A 16984-nucleotide genomic window follows, 5' to 3' on the forward strand; every position below is an offset into this window, starting at 1 on the left:
ACTCATTTCTGAAGACTCACGTTATTGTATTCGTTTCTGTCTCTCTTTCCCTTCCTTTTTTAAAAGACTGACTTTTGAGCAGGACATAGAGCGTGGCAATACAGATGGTCTGGGGGACTGTCACAGTAAGTACAGTCTTTTATCCATTTTTATCTTTGGGCAAAAGATGCTTTCAGTGAACGGCCTAGATACATCAGCTCACATGTGGATCTGAGTGTAGCAGACACTAAAGCATGCATAAATGACAGAAATCATCTTCTAAGTATCAAGTAAAGAAAGCACTGTGTTCTAAAGCCAGTGTTGTCAATGTTGTCACTATAAATGCTGGCACCTATTTCATTAATTCTAATGCAGGGGAACAAATTCACTCTAGAGGATATTAATTGTAGCAAAGCAGTAAGTTAAATCAGCATTTCCATTACAAAATGACAGTTTTGCTGTTTTTAAAAACGTGGTTTTATACTGTCATTTTTAGCCGAATAATAAAAAGATTGATCATTGTACTCTAGTTTTTTAATTGAGTGGGCCTGTTTTATTCTTGAACATATCGACTAACAAAAGTAATTATGTTTTTAAATTAGATTTGTGTCTGTTACCATATATGATACGAAAAAAATTTCAGAAATAACCCACAAGTACAAGGCAATTAAAAATAACCTTTTTATAGGAATTGGCCTACTATGTAAATCTCAGCGTTCATTATTAACTGGTAACATTTTAGTTAGAACTTTATATAAAGGATCTGGCTCAAATTTCTGCCCAGTTGTCATGTGACCTGATTAATATCAATATTCTCCTGAAAATGCTTTATTAATGCTAATTTAAAGAATAATACCATACTCTTGGAAAATATGTTTAGTTTGTGCTGTTTCAAATGTTACATATGCTGAATTTCAAGAAGCTTGCATTCAAAATGGCAGCAAATAATAGCTCCCAAGGGAATGAAGTTATATTATCCTGATATTTCATTCTATAATAAAAATCATGGATATAATTCTAATCTTTCAGTCATGAGTACTGAAATTTCAGACTCTAACATGTCATTCAACTTTCTACCTTACCTTTTTTAGAGATTAGTTATAATCAAATAAAGAGGGCTAAAGGCAGCCTTATCTCCAAATCTTTGCCATATACATTTTTTTCATTTACAAATATTATATATTGGCAAAAAATTCTAATTTATTATGTCTTTTCACACAAAATTGATGAGTTAATAAATAAGCATAGGAGAAGTGTCATCACCTAAAGATGTATGTTACATGTGTGCATTCATCTGTATCAGGGAAATAGTTTGATGTTTGATCAGTTGACCTTAATCATCTTGGTGCATTATAGCTTTATTTGCAAGGAAACAGGTTTTAAGATATGTGTGTGTGTGTGTGCGTGTGTGTGTGTGTGTGTGTGTGTTTTATTAACAGCTTAGTTAACTGATGTTAATGAGCCATTTTCATCACATTTATATTACTTGTGATAGTGGTGTCTGTAGAAAAATAGGGGTGTAGATTTGGATCAAATCAGAAAATATGTGAAACATGTAAAGATGGTTGTTACTTTGTCTATAAAATGCCCACTGTCCCAGTAGGCTCACACCCTTATCTGTGTTCTCAGGCAGAAGAACCTAAGGAAACCTCTGTATGTAGCATAGGAGAGGCTCTCAGGTCCCAACCCCGTGATTTACAGTTTATTTCCAGAGTAATCTTAGTGGTCAAGCCCCTGGATCTGCCTTCGTGCTTTGTAGTGTGTCCTTGACCTTTAACCTCACTCTTGCTGAGGCACATAGGGTGCTTGCTCAGGGCAGGAGTCAGGCTGCCCCTCTGCCTCCCTGCCTTTCCTCATGGCTTCTCCTCTCCCCATGTTCCTGCTGGAGCATGAACTACCTCGATTAGACAGACCTATCCCCACACAGGTATTCAGGGAGGATTTCTCTAACTGGTGCAGTCATCATAACTGGTACAAAATTAACAGGATGTTAAAGGGAAATGAGGAAATCACAGCAGCCAGTGTTAGAGGCTGAGTGAACCAGAGATCTGACCCCAACACACAGCACACACCCAGATATATTGCCTAATATGTGTAAGGGTTTGTTTTTTAACTTCCAAACTAAAACTCCTGATGATTTCAGAACACTGTAACACTGGACAGTTTCTCACAGCGTGGTTGTGAGGATGAAGTAAAAAGAGAATGTAAAGAAAAAATGTTTTATTTGTAAGTGTGATCCAGGTATCACTTATGCACATGCATGTCCCTCTGTATAAAGAAGGGTTTAAACTCTCGAAGTCACCTATAATTGCGGTTACCATTTCATTTGCCAACTCTTGCATTTTCTCTGCCTCTTGGCAAAGGCAGGGACTTGGAGGAAATTCACTTGGTGGAAGAGATATGGAGGTGTGAAATTAGACTGAGTATAAAGCATTTTACATTACACGCAGGAATTAAAAAGCACTTACTTAGTATCGGGGACCATACGTACGTCGGCATAGTTCTGTGTTAGCTCATTCCCACTTATGTAAGTCGCACTAAGCAGAGTGTAAAACATTAAGTAACCTTCTCCTCCCTTCTGTCTTTCAGATTCCTTTGTGGCACTGAATGGTAAGGAAGATATTACTCTCATAATTTCATACTGGTGGAAACCTATCTGAGAATTTCTATTTCATTAATCCCCTTGAGTATGTTCAAATCTTAAGTTTCTTTTTAATTAATTTTTTATCCTCATTATTTTTTTATAGACATTTCAACTCCTCTACCAGATCATGAAATGTCTTACAACACAGTGTATGGTCAGTTTACGGATTTTTTTTTTTTTTTTAATTCGTTAAGTCATTCATCTGGCAGTAGTTTATAGTTTTCATTCCTAAACATCATGGACCAGATTCTTTGTTACTTAAGGTCCCCAATTCACTAAAATTATTTATTAATTTCACCATCCTTCAAAAATCACTCTGCCTATGTGAGACAATTGATGTGGGAGACTGAGTCCTAAATTTTTAATCCAGATAACATGAAATATGCCAACCTTAGGGAATTTGGTGAATACATTTAATGAGTTCTTGAGGGAGAAGAAATTGCTTTCGAACATAAGTATATCCAAGACAAAGGAATAGTGCTGATAACTAATAGACTATAGCTCCTCAGCTGATACAGTGCACCATTCCCCAAAATGCTGGCACTCAAGACAATACCCTCTGCTGGCGAAAATCTGTACAGGACACACAGGTCAGGCTCTTATTAGACAAAACTTTCCAATATAGTATGAAATTGGCCCCTGAAATTTAAGCTCAAAAAGAGTATGAATATTTAGACATGTTTTCAGTGCGATTTCTTCAGAATGTAGACAAGGAAGAGTGACGCAGTGGAAATGATGTGCAAACAGGATTTATCTCATTGTTCTTGGTCTGAAATACACAATCACTATATTAAACAAAGCTACTAAGCCCATAAACAGAATATTCTGAACTCTTCATGTAAGAAGTTGAAATGTAGCTGTTCCATTTACATTTCTCAAGGTACCCCCAAATATTTATTAGGGTAAACCATCCATGTGTTTTTTTTAAAAAAATATGGTATGAAAAACATCTGTGTGATGGCAGATTTAAGCCTCTGCATTATAATGGAAGCTGCGAGTTTCATGTATACACAGCCATTTTATAGTTTGTGTGTTTAAGATAAATAATCAAGCAACAGATCCAGGACAGTCTTTAAGTACAGAAGTAGGTAAATAAGGGAGGGAGAAAAATAAATTTTAGAAAAGGGAAAAGAAAAGAAACAAAGGGGAAGGAAAAGAAAGCAATGCTGATTTATGATCCAAAAAAATAGTTCATGATGGCTACAAATGTGTTTAATAGCTCCTTGTAAACTCTCACTCCCTGTGTCAAATTAGCATACATAAAAGGGCTTTTTGAATATCTTAAAGACTGGCTTATACCCTGGAACTGTTTAGGTATGGAAAGCATTGCCTGCTTTCTCCTGACTGGCCCCCTTGTGAAGTAAGGCAGTGTGGAGTAGATGAGCCCACAGAATTCATCCACCTTTAATGTTCCCTCATCTATGACTGAAACCAGAATATTGAACACCAAAGACTAGAAGAAAAATTGCTCAGGAGGCAAATGTCGTCTAGCTTAGATTGCCTTGAGAAAAAAACCGCACTTTGTATCTGCTCTTTTCCAACATGATACTTTGTGATCATTTCCTGTAATTGAATAGTCTTTATCAGATATTGAGAAATTAAGATCTTGAAACAAATTGAACCAGCAACCTGCCCAGCATTCATCAGTCATACTAAGACCAATTTTAACTCCCAGGTAATTTCTTAAATAGACAGAATAATTAAACTATGGGATACTCTTATGAACAAAAATCACTCCCAAGCTATGTTCTCTCTTATTTCCTTTACAAAAGGAAAGGTACTTATTAATGCTTCCGTATTAACACTTTAAGGGATGATGCTCATTCATTTTCAGGTCTTGGGGGGAGGCAACTAAAGAAGAGCTGGAATTTTCCTTTCAGCTAATGATCCTATCCATTTCAGGCTAAATCTATTCAGTCTGAAGCAGTTCAATGATTAATTGACCATCAAAATGAGGACTGGTTCAGACAGTACTTACAAAAATATTGGCAACTTTTATAAATAAACCATTGTAAGGGATGTTAATTTTGGAATTAATAAACCCAGAATAGATTTCACTAATTCATTCAGCAAAAACTTGTTGAGTGGCTACTGTGTCCTAGACACTGTACTGGGCGCTGTATTTGTAGCACCAAAAGAAGAAATAAATTGCTATTTTTATGAGCATGGATATAGACAAGGAAGCCAACTCCAAAGTAAAAAGTGCACCCACACTGTTTCTAGCTCTGTCCTCTGCATGTCCTGCACTCTGTGGCTGAGTGTAGGCTCACAGAGCCAACTACAAAACCAGAACTGCCCAACCTAGGAAAAGGGATCATTTCAATAAATGATGCAGACTTTCTGCTTGTCAAAAGCTCTGTGCCACACCAGTTACATATGCAAGAACCCCTTTTAGTGAATTGGGCCCTGATTATTTTCCTTCTCTCTTCCTCTCTTGTATTGATTTAATGTCTCTGTTTTGTGTCTAATTGTCTACAAACATTGTTAATAGGTTAGAGTAGTATGAAGAGGGTCTAACCTCTGGAATTACAATGACTTGTAGATATAGAGAAACAACATGATGCATTAAAGTTAACTTTCAAAATATACCTATTTATGTGTATTTTATGAGAATGATAAAGTATAACCTCAATTGATTAAAATGTGACCTTTCTTATTGGACTGACAAAACAAAAATATAGATTCCAAATCTATTGACATATGATATCACATCCACAAATGTTTGCCTATTTTTGTAGCATGATTTTGGTTGCAAAGTCTCTTAGGGAATGCACAAAAATAATACAACCTTAAAAATCAGACTAGAAGAAGGAATATAAGTGGTTTCCTTGTAATATTTTTTTAAGCGTGGAGAGGTAATAACACATCTTTGAATTCAGACTGAGGACTACTGCTTAATGGTGCTTTTATAGGGTGGTTCTAAAATTTTTGAGAATCATGTATTGCTTTCCCTGACTGTTTAATTCACCACTGGCACGTGTTTCGTATCCTCAAGCATAAGTTTAAAAGATTACAAACCTCATGATGCTCAGTTTTTTCTTTCGAGTAAATCAGATGCATGGTTTCTCTAGATTTACATATAGAAAATCGAGATGTGGTGGGTATTAGACTAACACTTCAGTGATAGGAAGAAGAGACTGATTTCTCACATTTGTGTAAAACACTTTCCTACCTAACTACCATCTGGTCCACATTAATATCCTCTCATAGCCATAGCTTTCCATTACCAATGAGTTTTCCATGTATTCGCAGCATATGGGCCAGGAAATCTTTCTACAGAGAATGTGTCCCTTAGGCATATATTTCCCCTAGATTACCATATTAAGAAATGTTCTCCCTAAACCATACTTATGGCATTACCATAAAATTGCCCCTTGAACACAGTTAAATTGAAAGTGCTCAAAATGCATATCAATTCAGGTAAAAGAAATCTTGCTACTTGGAGGGGAGGTATTTTTTTTTTCTTCCTCACTTTCTCTTTCTGACTCCCTACAAGCTATATCTAATTGTTTGCTTACTGGGCACTGAATTTTCTCTTAGACTGACCATATTAGACTATTAGAGTAGTCTTGAATTCAAGAGTGGAAAAAAAAAAAGTTATGTTTTAGACCTCAATGTAAGCTGAAAGGAAGTAAAGGAACTTCTATATTTCCATTTCTCAGGCTGATTTTCCTGCCCCTGTTCTCTTATCTGTATCATGACATGAGATGTGAAACTCAGAAATGTAAAAACACAAAGTCTAGAGTAAAGCATTCCTTGAATTTTAAATGAACATGCTTTTAGCAGCTGGATACGATGCAGACAATGTTCAACGAATTGAACGTTTGAAGTTGTGTGAGAGCCAAACAAGTGCCATACAGAAAGGGACCTCTTCAATGTTACCAAAGCTTTGCGGCAGGATTTAAGTGTGGTGGCTCTGTAGAAGTCACTATGGCATGGACCAACCACTTGGCTTCCTTTTTCCTGCTACGCAAAGTTTTAAGAAGATAAAAAGCTATCTTTGTTATATATGTTTTGTCTGTAATTTGCAATATTACAGTCTCCTGGGGGGGGGGGAGTCCAACTTCCAATAATAATTGGAAAAAAAAAAAAAAAGAAGAAGAATGCACTGTGCTTATTCTTATAATCTGTCTTTCTAGAGGCCAATATTTTATTTATCATGTGCATGGTGATCATACTTCAAGGCTGGAGCTTTTGGAGTTGTTGTGAGTCTGCCCTACTTTCCACCAAAGGCACCAATTATACATGCACAGTAGTTGCCCTTATATCTTTTAAAAATTGTTCAAGAGGTTGCTCTATGTAAGCCAAAAACTCCAGTTGAAAATCACAAGGAGGTCCTATTTTATTTCTGCCAGAGAGAACAGGTAGTAGAGCTTCTTTAAATCATTGTGTCAGCTTGGATCAAAGCACCTGATACAATCTGTATTTAACCTTGTGGAATGATGGAGGGAGAGCTTACGAACGAATTCACAGGAAATGACTAGAGTTTCTGCTGTAACTCTCAACCCAGCCATTCTTCTCGTATTATCCTATGGTAGCTTATCTGAACCTCAGAAAACTATCCTTTTCTAATTTGAATCATTTTAGTCAATGCGGCCTCAAAAACGGAAACTATTTTTATTGAAATAAGACACAAAAGGGACAGCCATAATAGTGTGTAGCAGTTGAAGCCTCCATTCCAATGAAAAGACAGTGGGAATAGATCCCTTTGCAAAGCAATAACTACTCTCAGAAAGAGGAATGCCTGTGAAGTTGAGCTGAACCTGAAGACCAGGCACACTGTAGAACCTCCATAGGAAGGGTTCAGAGTCACTGAGTTACTTGTGACAGGGACAAGACTTACCCACTACCAGAAACCTGCCCCATCAGTCACAAACAGGATTCCTGGAGTGGCCACTTTCTGTGTTTAGTCCTGCCACGAAAATATCAGAGAAGGACACTGGCCTTTCTTGAGCACCTACTATATGTCAGACACTATGCAAGATGCTTTCACTATTATGTCCCTATCCTCCCAACACTGAGAGGTGTCTTTATCCCCACTGGGTGCACAGGAAGAGGTTAAGTGATTCCCCAAGGCCCACCCAGCAAGTGTCAGAGATAGGATCTGACCCTTCATTTTCTAACTACAAGTTCAAGGGCTTTCTGCTGAACGCACCCCACACCACCACCACCACTAAACCATGTCGTTTCTAGGGTGGTCTCCTCTCAGTCTTACAGCCAGCTTGGGTGTCCCACCTCCGGGCCTCTGAGCAAAGGGAATGTGGGTCTCTCCGATGATGTTTTCCTAACTGTATTTGTGATGAAAACAGGGCACTCCAGTTCCCTCTTGCCCAGCACAACCACATCAGATTCGACGGCTCAAGAGGGGTATGAGTCTAGGGGAGGAATGCTGGACTGGAAGCATCTGCTTGACTCACCTGAGAGCACAGACCCTTTGGGGGCAGTGTCTTCCCATAATCACCAAGACAAGAAGGGTAAGGCCTTGGAAATGCCTCTTCCTCTCGGGGGAGAGGGAGGGAAAAGTGGGGAGGACTGTGTAACTGCTTCCAGCTGAATTTTAGCAGCATTTAAGGAACCTCCAATGCGCTATGATTGAAAGTTTCTCGAAAAAGACTGCAACCCCATCCTCTATGTGAAGCTTGGTCCTAAATTATTCTCTGACCAAGGAAAACCACACGAAACAAATAATATATCCTCTGAGCTTCCTCTACCCAAAAAAGATGCGGCTTGGCCCAAAGCAGATGCTGGCTTCTGACATCCCTTGCCATTCCTCTTAGTCTCATTCTGAGATTTTTGGACCCTCTTTTCCCACCATAATGTGATGGAATGCGGTTCGGGCTTTGGCAAGTGAATGCAATTGAAGTGAAGGCCCTGTTAATCAGTGAATTGAGAAATAGCAGGGCAAAGTCTTTTCTGGCTGGTAGCATCTCTCACTCTTGCATGGTGCTGAATTTGAATAGAGCCGTGGTCCTCAGACGTACTGCAATTGCTCTTAGAGGACAGTAGCTAAGACAAAAATATGTTATTTAATCAAGCAGAATTGCTATGCATTTAAAACGGAAAGGAAGCCACACTAAATGAAAGGGACTCTACTGTGAACTGTCCTAAATTCTCCTTTGCTTTCTTTGCTTAGCTGCAGACAGGAAATGTCATCTCTTTTCTTGCCATTTGCTGCTTCTGGTAACACATCCTACTTTAGTTGCAGCTGCAACCAAAGAGGCCTTTACTTGTCCAAAAAACAGTCTTGTAAATCAGAGACTGAAAAGCCCAGTTATGTTGCTGAGCTGGTTCCCCCCATTCAGAATTGTTTACTTCTATATGTTTTCAAGAGTTTCATCCAAGCGGGAGTTTGAGTTTCGAGGGCAGAGCAGCCACCGTGACCCTTGGAAGATAATCGCTATCGCGCCCTCCCCCAGAGCGTTCTGCATACATATCTCCATCTTCCCTTTTAGACAATGCTTTGTGGTCAGACTCTCAGGCTACATTTTCATCTCCTTTTTTGCTTCTCATCTCCTGAGAGTGCTGGGCGCTCTGCTTACTCTATTTGCCAAGTCAAAATGTAAAGATGGAGCCCCTTTTGTCTTGTTCTTGAGCATGTCCTCTTAACTGATTTTATTTTCTTCTATAGAGCTCCCCTTCCCCTTAGTAATACGCCCTGCCTCAAATCTTTATTTTTTTGTTTGTTTGTGTTTGTTTTTGTTTTTTTGAGATGGAATCTCACTCTGTTGCCTACACTGGAGTGCAGTGGCACAATCTCAGCTCACTGCAACCTCTGCTCCCCAGGTTCAAGAGATTCTCTCTGCCTGAGCTTCCCAAGTAGCTGGGATTAGAGGTGCCCGCCACCATGCCTGGCTAATTTTTGTATTTTTTTTTTAGTAGTGACAGGGCTTTGCCATGCTGGCCAGGCTGGTCTTAAACTCCTGATCTCAGGTGATCTGCCCGCCTCAGCTTCCCAAAGTGCTGGGATTACAGACTTGAGCTGCTGCTCCTGGCCAACTCTTTTTTTTTTTTTTTTTTTTTAAGCTGGTTTTGTCTCATCAGCTTCTTTCAGTTTGAGGGATTCCCTGCTCTTTCCATCCTGAGAAAGCTCCAGATAGAAGAGAAATTGTCCCGACAGATTACAAACCTTAGCATATGCCATTATTTGTTATGTGTGGCTCCTGACCTCAGATGTGCTAGTCCTGTGTTCTCAAGAAGAGAAAACTTAGTAGAAATCACTTTGTTTTTGCCCACTGCGATTTTCTGAAACAAAATAAAACACACAGCCTTTCCAATAAAGCATTAAATATGCCAACTAAATATCTAGCTGTTGGTTGCAGTAATTTTCTTTTCACTTCACTGAGAGGGGTAGCATGAATTTTCTGTAATCGTTAACTCCCCCCAAGGAATGGAGGTTCTCAAAGAGTCCAATTAACACTTTGACAGATCATTTTAAAATTCGGCATTGTTCATTCTCTTGGGTCTTATTATATTGACAAAGCTGGAAGCAGTCTACATATTGTCAAACAATGGTGGCAGAGGTGATTGCATGGGTGTTTAACATGATCACTGTTCTTGTGCTAGTAACTCCTTGCCTTGCCCTGTCAGATTTGAGTTTGTTTTTTACCATTGGTTGTATGTTTGATGGGGCAATGCCAATGAGTTGTGCAGAAATTTTAAACAAAAGATGTAGCTTAATGTTCCTTTTATCATAGTTTTTATGATTTTAATTTCCATTTTGTTCCAAATTGTTTTTTGTTTAATGTTCATGATTTATTTTCAACTTTTGTTTCGTTTTGCCAAGCACTGTGTGGTATGACTTGGTGATGGCGTTACTGCGTTGGAAAAGTCTTGTTCCTTTTCTGACTCATCATGGTGTCCCTTAACTTGAACCAATCTGTGATGCCCTCGCTTCTTTTCATTCCCTGATGTCGGTGCCTTAATGATGTCACATCCGTGTATGCAGCATCTCCCGGGATGCAAGAGTTTCATGGGTTTTCTAAGGGCCTGTGATGGGTGCTCTTTCTACTGGGTCATTGTCTCATGAGAATGTGACATTTGTGTGCCCCAGCTTTAGGAGCTAAATATACTCTGGAATTGTTTCTAAAATCCATCACATTTCCCCACTAAGCAGAAAATGTGTCCACTGACCAGCTCGCTGAGGAGTCAAGTGCCCATTGCCCATTTTATTATGGCCACTGGTAAAAAGGCCAGTGAGCAAGGCATGCCCATGGCTCTCCTCTGCAGATATGCTGACTGCCAGTGAGCTGGTCCCATTCTTTGTCCACTTCATCCTCCAAACAATTCTCCATTTCCAGAGTATGTTTGCTGCGTTTTTCTTTCTTTTCCTTGCTATGTCTTTCGTCTTGATTTAATCCTGTGCGTCCCTCACATTCTGTCGAAACACCCTTCCTCACCTTGCAGCCTAACCCCCTTCTGCTACCATTGTTCTTAGCCTCCCCCTTTCAAAATAACAGACCCAAGCCCTCTGCCCCTCTGTGGAATGTTCCAAGGCTCTTTCCTTCTACACTGTGAGTAGCATTCTGATGCTGTATGTATATCCAGTCATACTAACAAAGCGTGAGAAGAGACCTGCACAGCACGCGGAAGCATCATCATAGAAAATGAAGTAATTTTCTCTCGCAGTAACTGGCCTTGCCCTTCGTTACCCTACTGGCCTTGTCTAATGTCTCTTGTCCTTGCTGCTTTTCTTTAAAATTGCCTGGTATCTTTCAAGCCCTGGATTCATTAGTGAAAACACAGCCAACTGCTCTGTTTTATCTCTGGGTCCCTAGATGTCTGGAGCCTCCGGAGCGAGCCCTTTAGTCACCAAGCTGATAAATGAGATGCAGCCCTGACTACTTCTTTCTTGGTTCTGCCACATTAAAAAATACATATTATTTATTCCTCCTATAACTATTGAGGTGGTAATAGGTAGTTACAAAGGGGCTGTAATTACATATAAATAAGAAAGAAAACCCAGTTTATTTTTAGATCTGGCTTATTCCCCACCACTGCTTCCCACATCAAAAGAAATAAGAGCTTTCGTTTTTAGGTTAAACAATACTGAGAACAAATAGCCACCCTTGTGCCTCTTATTCCTCACCAAAAGTAACAATACTTTAAAGCCGATTTCCAAGAAGTCTGTGAGATATGCAAGGAAATTAGCCATGTCCAGAGCAGCCAAGAGAGCTATGTAGCATACATATAAAATGTAAATGCTGACCACTGCTATGAGGACACAAGAATATATCCTGAACAGAATAAAAATCTCCTACTTCAGACTTTATTTTATAATAAAGAGTTATTGTGAGCTCTCAGAAAACGGACAAAATAGTAAATATAGAGCAGTTCCCATTTAATCAGAAATGCCAGAGTTGTAGTATGCTTCTATCTTTTGGGAAATCCTTAAAGTGAGATATTATCACATTATTACATTTAGTCCAGAAAATATGCCCATTACAGACAAGAATAAGATATATTATAGAAACAGAATTTAAATTAGAGGTTAAGTGAATAACCTAAAATGGATAGCAAATGTTGAATATATTTTAATCAATGTACAAGCTATTTGTGTAAGCAGTTTTTAGTTTGGGAAATAATATTCCGGTAAGATTCATAAGATGTATAAATATGATTAGTATTGTCCACATCTCACAATCCTAAATGAAATTTTATAAATCACAGAGGTTATCAATAATTCTCTTTATAGTTAATTATTTATTCTTTAAATGTGCAGTAGCCTACAGCAGTATTGCCTCTGAGGGAGATGAGCAGCACCTTACACGGGATGATTTAGGTGGCAGGGATGTGATGGCCTTCAAAAGTATTGAGTCATGTGGTGGAAATTTATGCCCTTTTCATTGCTCTTTCAGTCATCTGCATTATCTTCTTGATTATGTGAAAGGAAAAGTCTCAGTTTGGTGTTTTCTCATTAACAACTCCCTAAACTTGCTACTCTCTCTTTTTGACAAAGAGGGAATAGGGTTTACACTGGGGCTTTGTCTTCCAGCTGCACCTAGCTGGAATTAACATTGTTTGGCTTTAAGTTAATTTTTATTTTTCTGGTTACATTTTATCTTTGAAAAGTGACACTTTTTTTTCATTTGTGATAATGATACCAAGTTTCCCTTTGAAATACATTTTAAAGGTAATTTAAATAGAAAAGTAAATAATGCAGGAGTTATGAGGGATATAAAAATACTAAGTAAATAATATGGTAGGTGAGATTCATTGTTATGGTTAAAATTGTAGTATTGGTAGTTGAATGACCAAAGTTTAGGTGACTATGTACTATAGCAATTGAAGGAGTCCAGTGAAGGTTAAACCATTACCAAGAACTTTGTTCTGACATTTGCAAGAATGAGATTTGATGACCACTATAACTCTCCTGGCTGAGTATTGCAAAACCAAGTGAATACATGCGTCACTCCAAGTGTTATAATTATACAACCCAGTGCCCTTCTGATTTCTTTGCTACCTACTGAACTTTGTGTTTGGGGGTGGAAAGTTTCGTGAAATAGGAATTTAAAGTAACATGGATTTAGACTAATAAGAAATTAGCCACTCTAGGCTTGTTAAGCATCTGGCAAGTTTTTTCTCCACACCAGCAGCAAGCACCCTAGTGTGGTCTGCCGCTAGTTATTACTCAAATTGTGGCCTAGGGAAAGTTGATGTTTAGCCTTTCCACTTTTCATCTATTTTGCTGATATCCGTAAGGAATCTTGTGCTACACAGTGTTGCCCGGCCTGGCAATAGCCTACACTTGACCCTTCTTCTTTTCTCCCGTTCAAACTTTACCTATTCTAAGTTCCAAGCCTTCAGTGTCAGCTGTCTTTATTAACAGACTGAGAAATCTCATTTTAGGTGAGTATAGTTAATAATATAGATCCTACCCCCGGTTACTATTACATTTTAACACTCTCCGATGCTTAAAATCTAATGGATTTGGGATTTTAAAGCACCCTGGTTCTCCCAACACAGAAGGTAATTTTTTGGCTCGTATCAAGTCATATGTAAGTGATTTTATGGACAGAGAAAATTATTCCTGATGACTGTAATAAAGGAAGAAAAATAGGCCTCTCCTCTTTTCCTGACTCTTAAATTTGGGCTGAATTTTCTCTGCCATTTCTTCAGTAATATTACCGTAACAAAAACATTTTCTGAGGTGTCTGAAGCAGAATTTATCACCGGCTCTGTGGTGCAATTTGGATGCCAATAAGGAGTAAGAGGCTATATTAGAGATAGACATAGTTCCTGCCCAAGAAATAACAAACGCCAAACAGATGGAGCACAGGTAGACACGAAAGCACACCAAAAGGCCTTTATGACCAACATTCTCTTTATGAAATGCCAAAATCACACACCACAGACTTTAAAAATATATATTAGACAAGTAAAGACAACTTGGCTGAACACATCAAGGACATAGAACTGTGAAACAGGTTTTCAGCTCCTTTCCTTCAGTTCTTTCCCTCAGTACCAATATTGTAACAATAACACATCACTTGACAGGGAAGACGAGGAAAATGATGGATGTTTGGTAAAGGAGTCATATTTAAAATTTTTGTGGGAGTGTTGGCAAACTCAGGCTTTTATTTTTTTTTAAGCCTGAGCTTTATTTCAAGAAAAAACAAAACTCATACTAATTTGCATTCCTTTTGTTAGTAAAAATGATCCTACTGCAGTCATTTTTAAATGTAAGAGTAGAGCAAGGCAGTTTCAAGGAGACTTCAGAAAAAGGGCCTTTGCTTGGGGAGTACTAGTAATGGGAGGATAAGGGTTTTCACTTCCACCCAACAATGGAAAATTAACTGAGTTCGGTAGAACGTGCATGGCCAGAGGCAAGGAACATGAAGAGATAGTGAATTGATTGTGATGGTTCCAAAAACTCTTTTGAATTAGAGATCACTTATTTCTGATTTTGAAGCTTAGAGGAAAGGTATCCTTCAAAGTTCGTAAGAAATTTGGAACATAAGCTATTACTGTTGCTGACTATGCAAAATATAATACAATTCTTAATATTGAGTTCGTCAGTATTTTTTTATTTATAAATTGTGCTATACCTGCCCCATAAAGATTTAGCATCATTTTTATTACTCTAAATTTTTAGAGATTAAACAGTTTAATTTTTAGAGAGTAAAGATTTACCATCATTTTTATTACTCTAAACTGCCTGTAATCTCAGCTACTTGGCAGGGGGATTACTTGAACTAGGGAGGTGGAGGTTGCAGTCAGCCAAGATCGCACCATAGCATTCCAGCCTGGGTGACAGAGGGAGACTTCGTCTCGAAAAAAAAAAGAGATTAACAATTTTGATCGCTAAAAGTTTAGACTCGGTTTAAAGAATATTTGTGGGAGTCATTTAAAGCATACTGCTTGGGAGAAGAGGAGTAGGGTTGCTAGGCAAAATATAGGATGCTCAGTTTATTTGAATTGCAGTTACACCTGAATAATATTTTTTATATTGAAACAAAACTAAATAATTGTTAGTGTAAGTATACCCCAAATACTGCATGGGACATACTTTTAACTAAAACAGTTTTGTTTATCCGAATGAACTGAGAGTACTTATACTCTTTGCTACCTGATAATTCTATAGAAGATGTTACTGATTACTTACTCAGTGAATATATAAGATCTGATTTCTATATTACATTTGACCTTTAACTCTTGGAAATCTAGAATAACCCATATTCTGATATGTTTAAGAAAAAATCTTTTTCCACGAAAAATATTCTTAGCATACTTAAGTTCAGAGAATGACTATGAAATATTATATATGTGTTTGAAATGTGATAAAGAGTAATTTAAAGATTATTACTGAAAACAGGTTTCAAATGCCACTTTCAAGTAAGGAAGGCTCAGAAATCAAATTGTTCTTAAAGAAGAGCATGGTTAAAATTATTGGTTCTCTTATGTTTTACTTAACCTCAAAATTTTAACAACTGTTATGTTAACCATATGTATTCCTTTTTCCTTCCTAAATTATATGGCTGCCCTCCTTTTTTTTTTTTTTTTTTTTTTCATCTGTCATTTTCATGGCTTTGGAGGGGAAGAACTGGAATTCTGAAAGCCCTAAAAAATAATAGTTTAATAATGGTGACAATCTCATCTCAAAGAAAGGCAAGACAGCAACCTTTCCTTTGTTTCTTTTTTCCTGCATTCACCAGAAATTGAACAAACATGTGCTATATATAAACCTTATGCTGAGTGTTACAGAAGATACTAATTTGAATTTCACGTACACCTGGCATTCAGACAGCTTACAGTTTAGTGAGGGATACCCAAAGGTGATCTAAATGCTGGGGCAGAGTGAAGTCTGACGGTAAGGGAAGTCAAGGAAAGAGGGGGAGGGAGAGTACTAAGGGAGTCTAAGGGGAGGCACAACTAATTCCAAGTGGGGTACACAGGAATGACCTTGCAAAGTCTTGAAGGAAAAGTTAGATTTCACAAGAAGAAGGGCATTCCAAGCTGAATAAAGTCCATGACCAAGACACCACACTGTGAAATGACAGAGTGTGATGATAAAGAGGCAAGGAGTGTGCGGTGACTAAAGTATATGGAGGACTGGAATGGAAAATGAGATTGAAATCATAGCCTGGAACCTTAAATGCCATGACAAGGAGCTTTGGCTTTAGCGACAGGCAGTGGAGGCTAGGAAGGTAGATGGTGGGAAGAAAAGGACCACAGGAGGGTAGAAGTGGGGAAAGACTAAGATAGCAAGATTGATAGGTGATACATATATAATAAATTGGTCATTTAATCATATTAGGTTATTAATTACAGGTACACAATAAGTTTGGGAAGTGGAATTTTGCATCAATTTTGGATCTAAAGTGTCTATTACTACACATTGCCGGCATTTTCCTGGTAGATGCTTCTTGCCTATCTAGCTCTATCCTAGGTAAAACCCCAGGCAAGCTGAACTCCAAACTTGGGCTTCTTCCTCTCTTTAGTTAAAACAGTAGGGTTCAGCTGAGCATGGTGGCTTAATTAATAATATAATCCAGGATGCCACTGTTTATTTTTACTATATTAATATTTCTTGGTCACCTATGAGAAAAGGAATCTACATGTAGTCTCCGGCTTTTCTTTGAGAGACTGAGGAAAATGATATTGTGAGCAAGTAAGGTGCTGGGCTCTCAAATGGATGATGTGGGTTTCCATGTTTGAACGTGTGCAGGGGGAGAGGGTCCAAAGCCGAGAAGCCCATGTGGGAGGCTGTAATTGTTCTTTCAGTAGTGTGGGCATGGATGTAGATTTGATCTAATTAATTTTGTATCCTTTTGACAACTTGCTGAATTTATCTAAGGTCTTGATGAGATTATTGTGGAAAGGGTAGAAGGAAAAAAAAAAGTTAAATGTCAGCCATGTAGAAAG

The 16984-nt window shown here is 38.2% G+C and overlaps 1 protein-coding gene across 5 annotated transcripts in view; it reads left to right on the plus strand.

Annotated features, from left to right (window-relative positions):
* The window catches only part of LOC105500010 (semaphorin 6A), a 133040-nt gene that overhangs the window by 100613 nt on the left and 15443 nt on the right, over positions 1–16984 (plus strand). For 3 of the 5 annotated variants that reach the window (XM_011772914.3, XM_011772915.3, XM_071098576.1), the window contains 4 exons: positions 67–125; positions 2569–2589; positions 2727–2777; positions 7933–8097. In XM_011772914.3, the coding sequence (XP_011771216.1) occupies positions 67–125; positions 2569–2589; positions 2727–2777; positions 7933–8097 (296 nt within the window). The remainder of the gene's footprint in view (positions 1–66; positions 126–2568; positions 2590–2726; positions 2778–7932; positions 8098–16984) is intronic. The other 2 variants (XM_011772916.3, XM_011772917.3) reach the window with 2 other exon arrangements.

This window comes from Macaca nemestrina, chromosome 6, assembly GCF_043159975.1.
Source record: "Macaca nemestrina isolate mMacNem1 chromosome 6, mMacNem.hap1, whole genome shotgun sequence".
NCBI classification, from domain to species: Eukaryota; Metazoa; Chordata; class Mammalia; order Primates; family Cercopithecidae; genus Macaca; species Macaca nemestrina.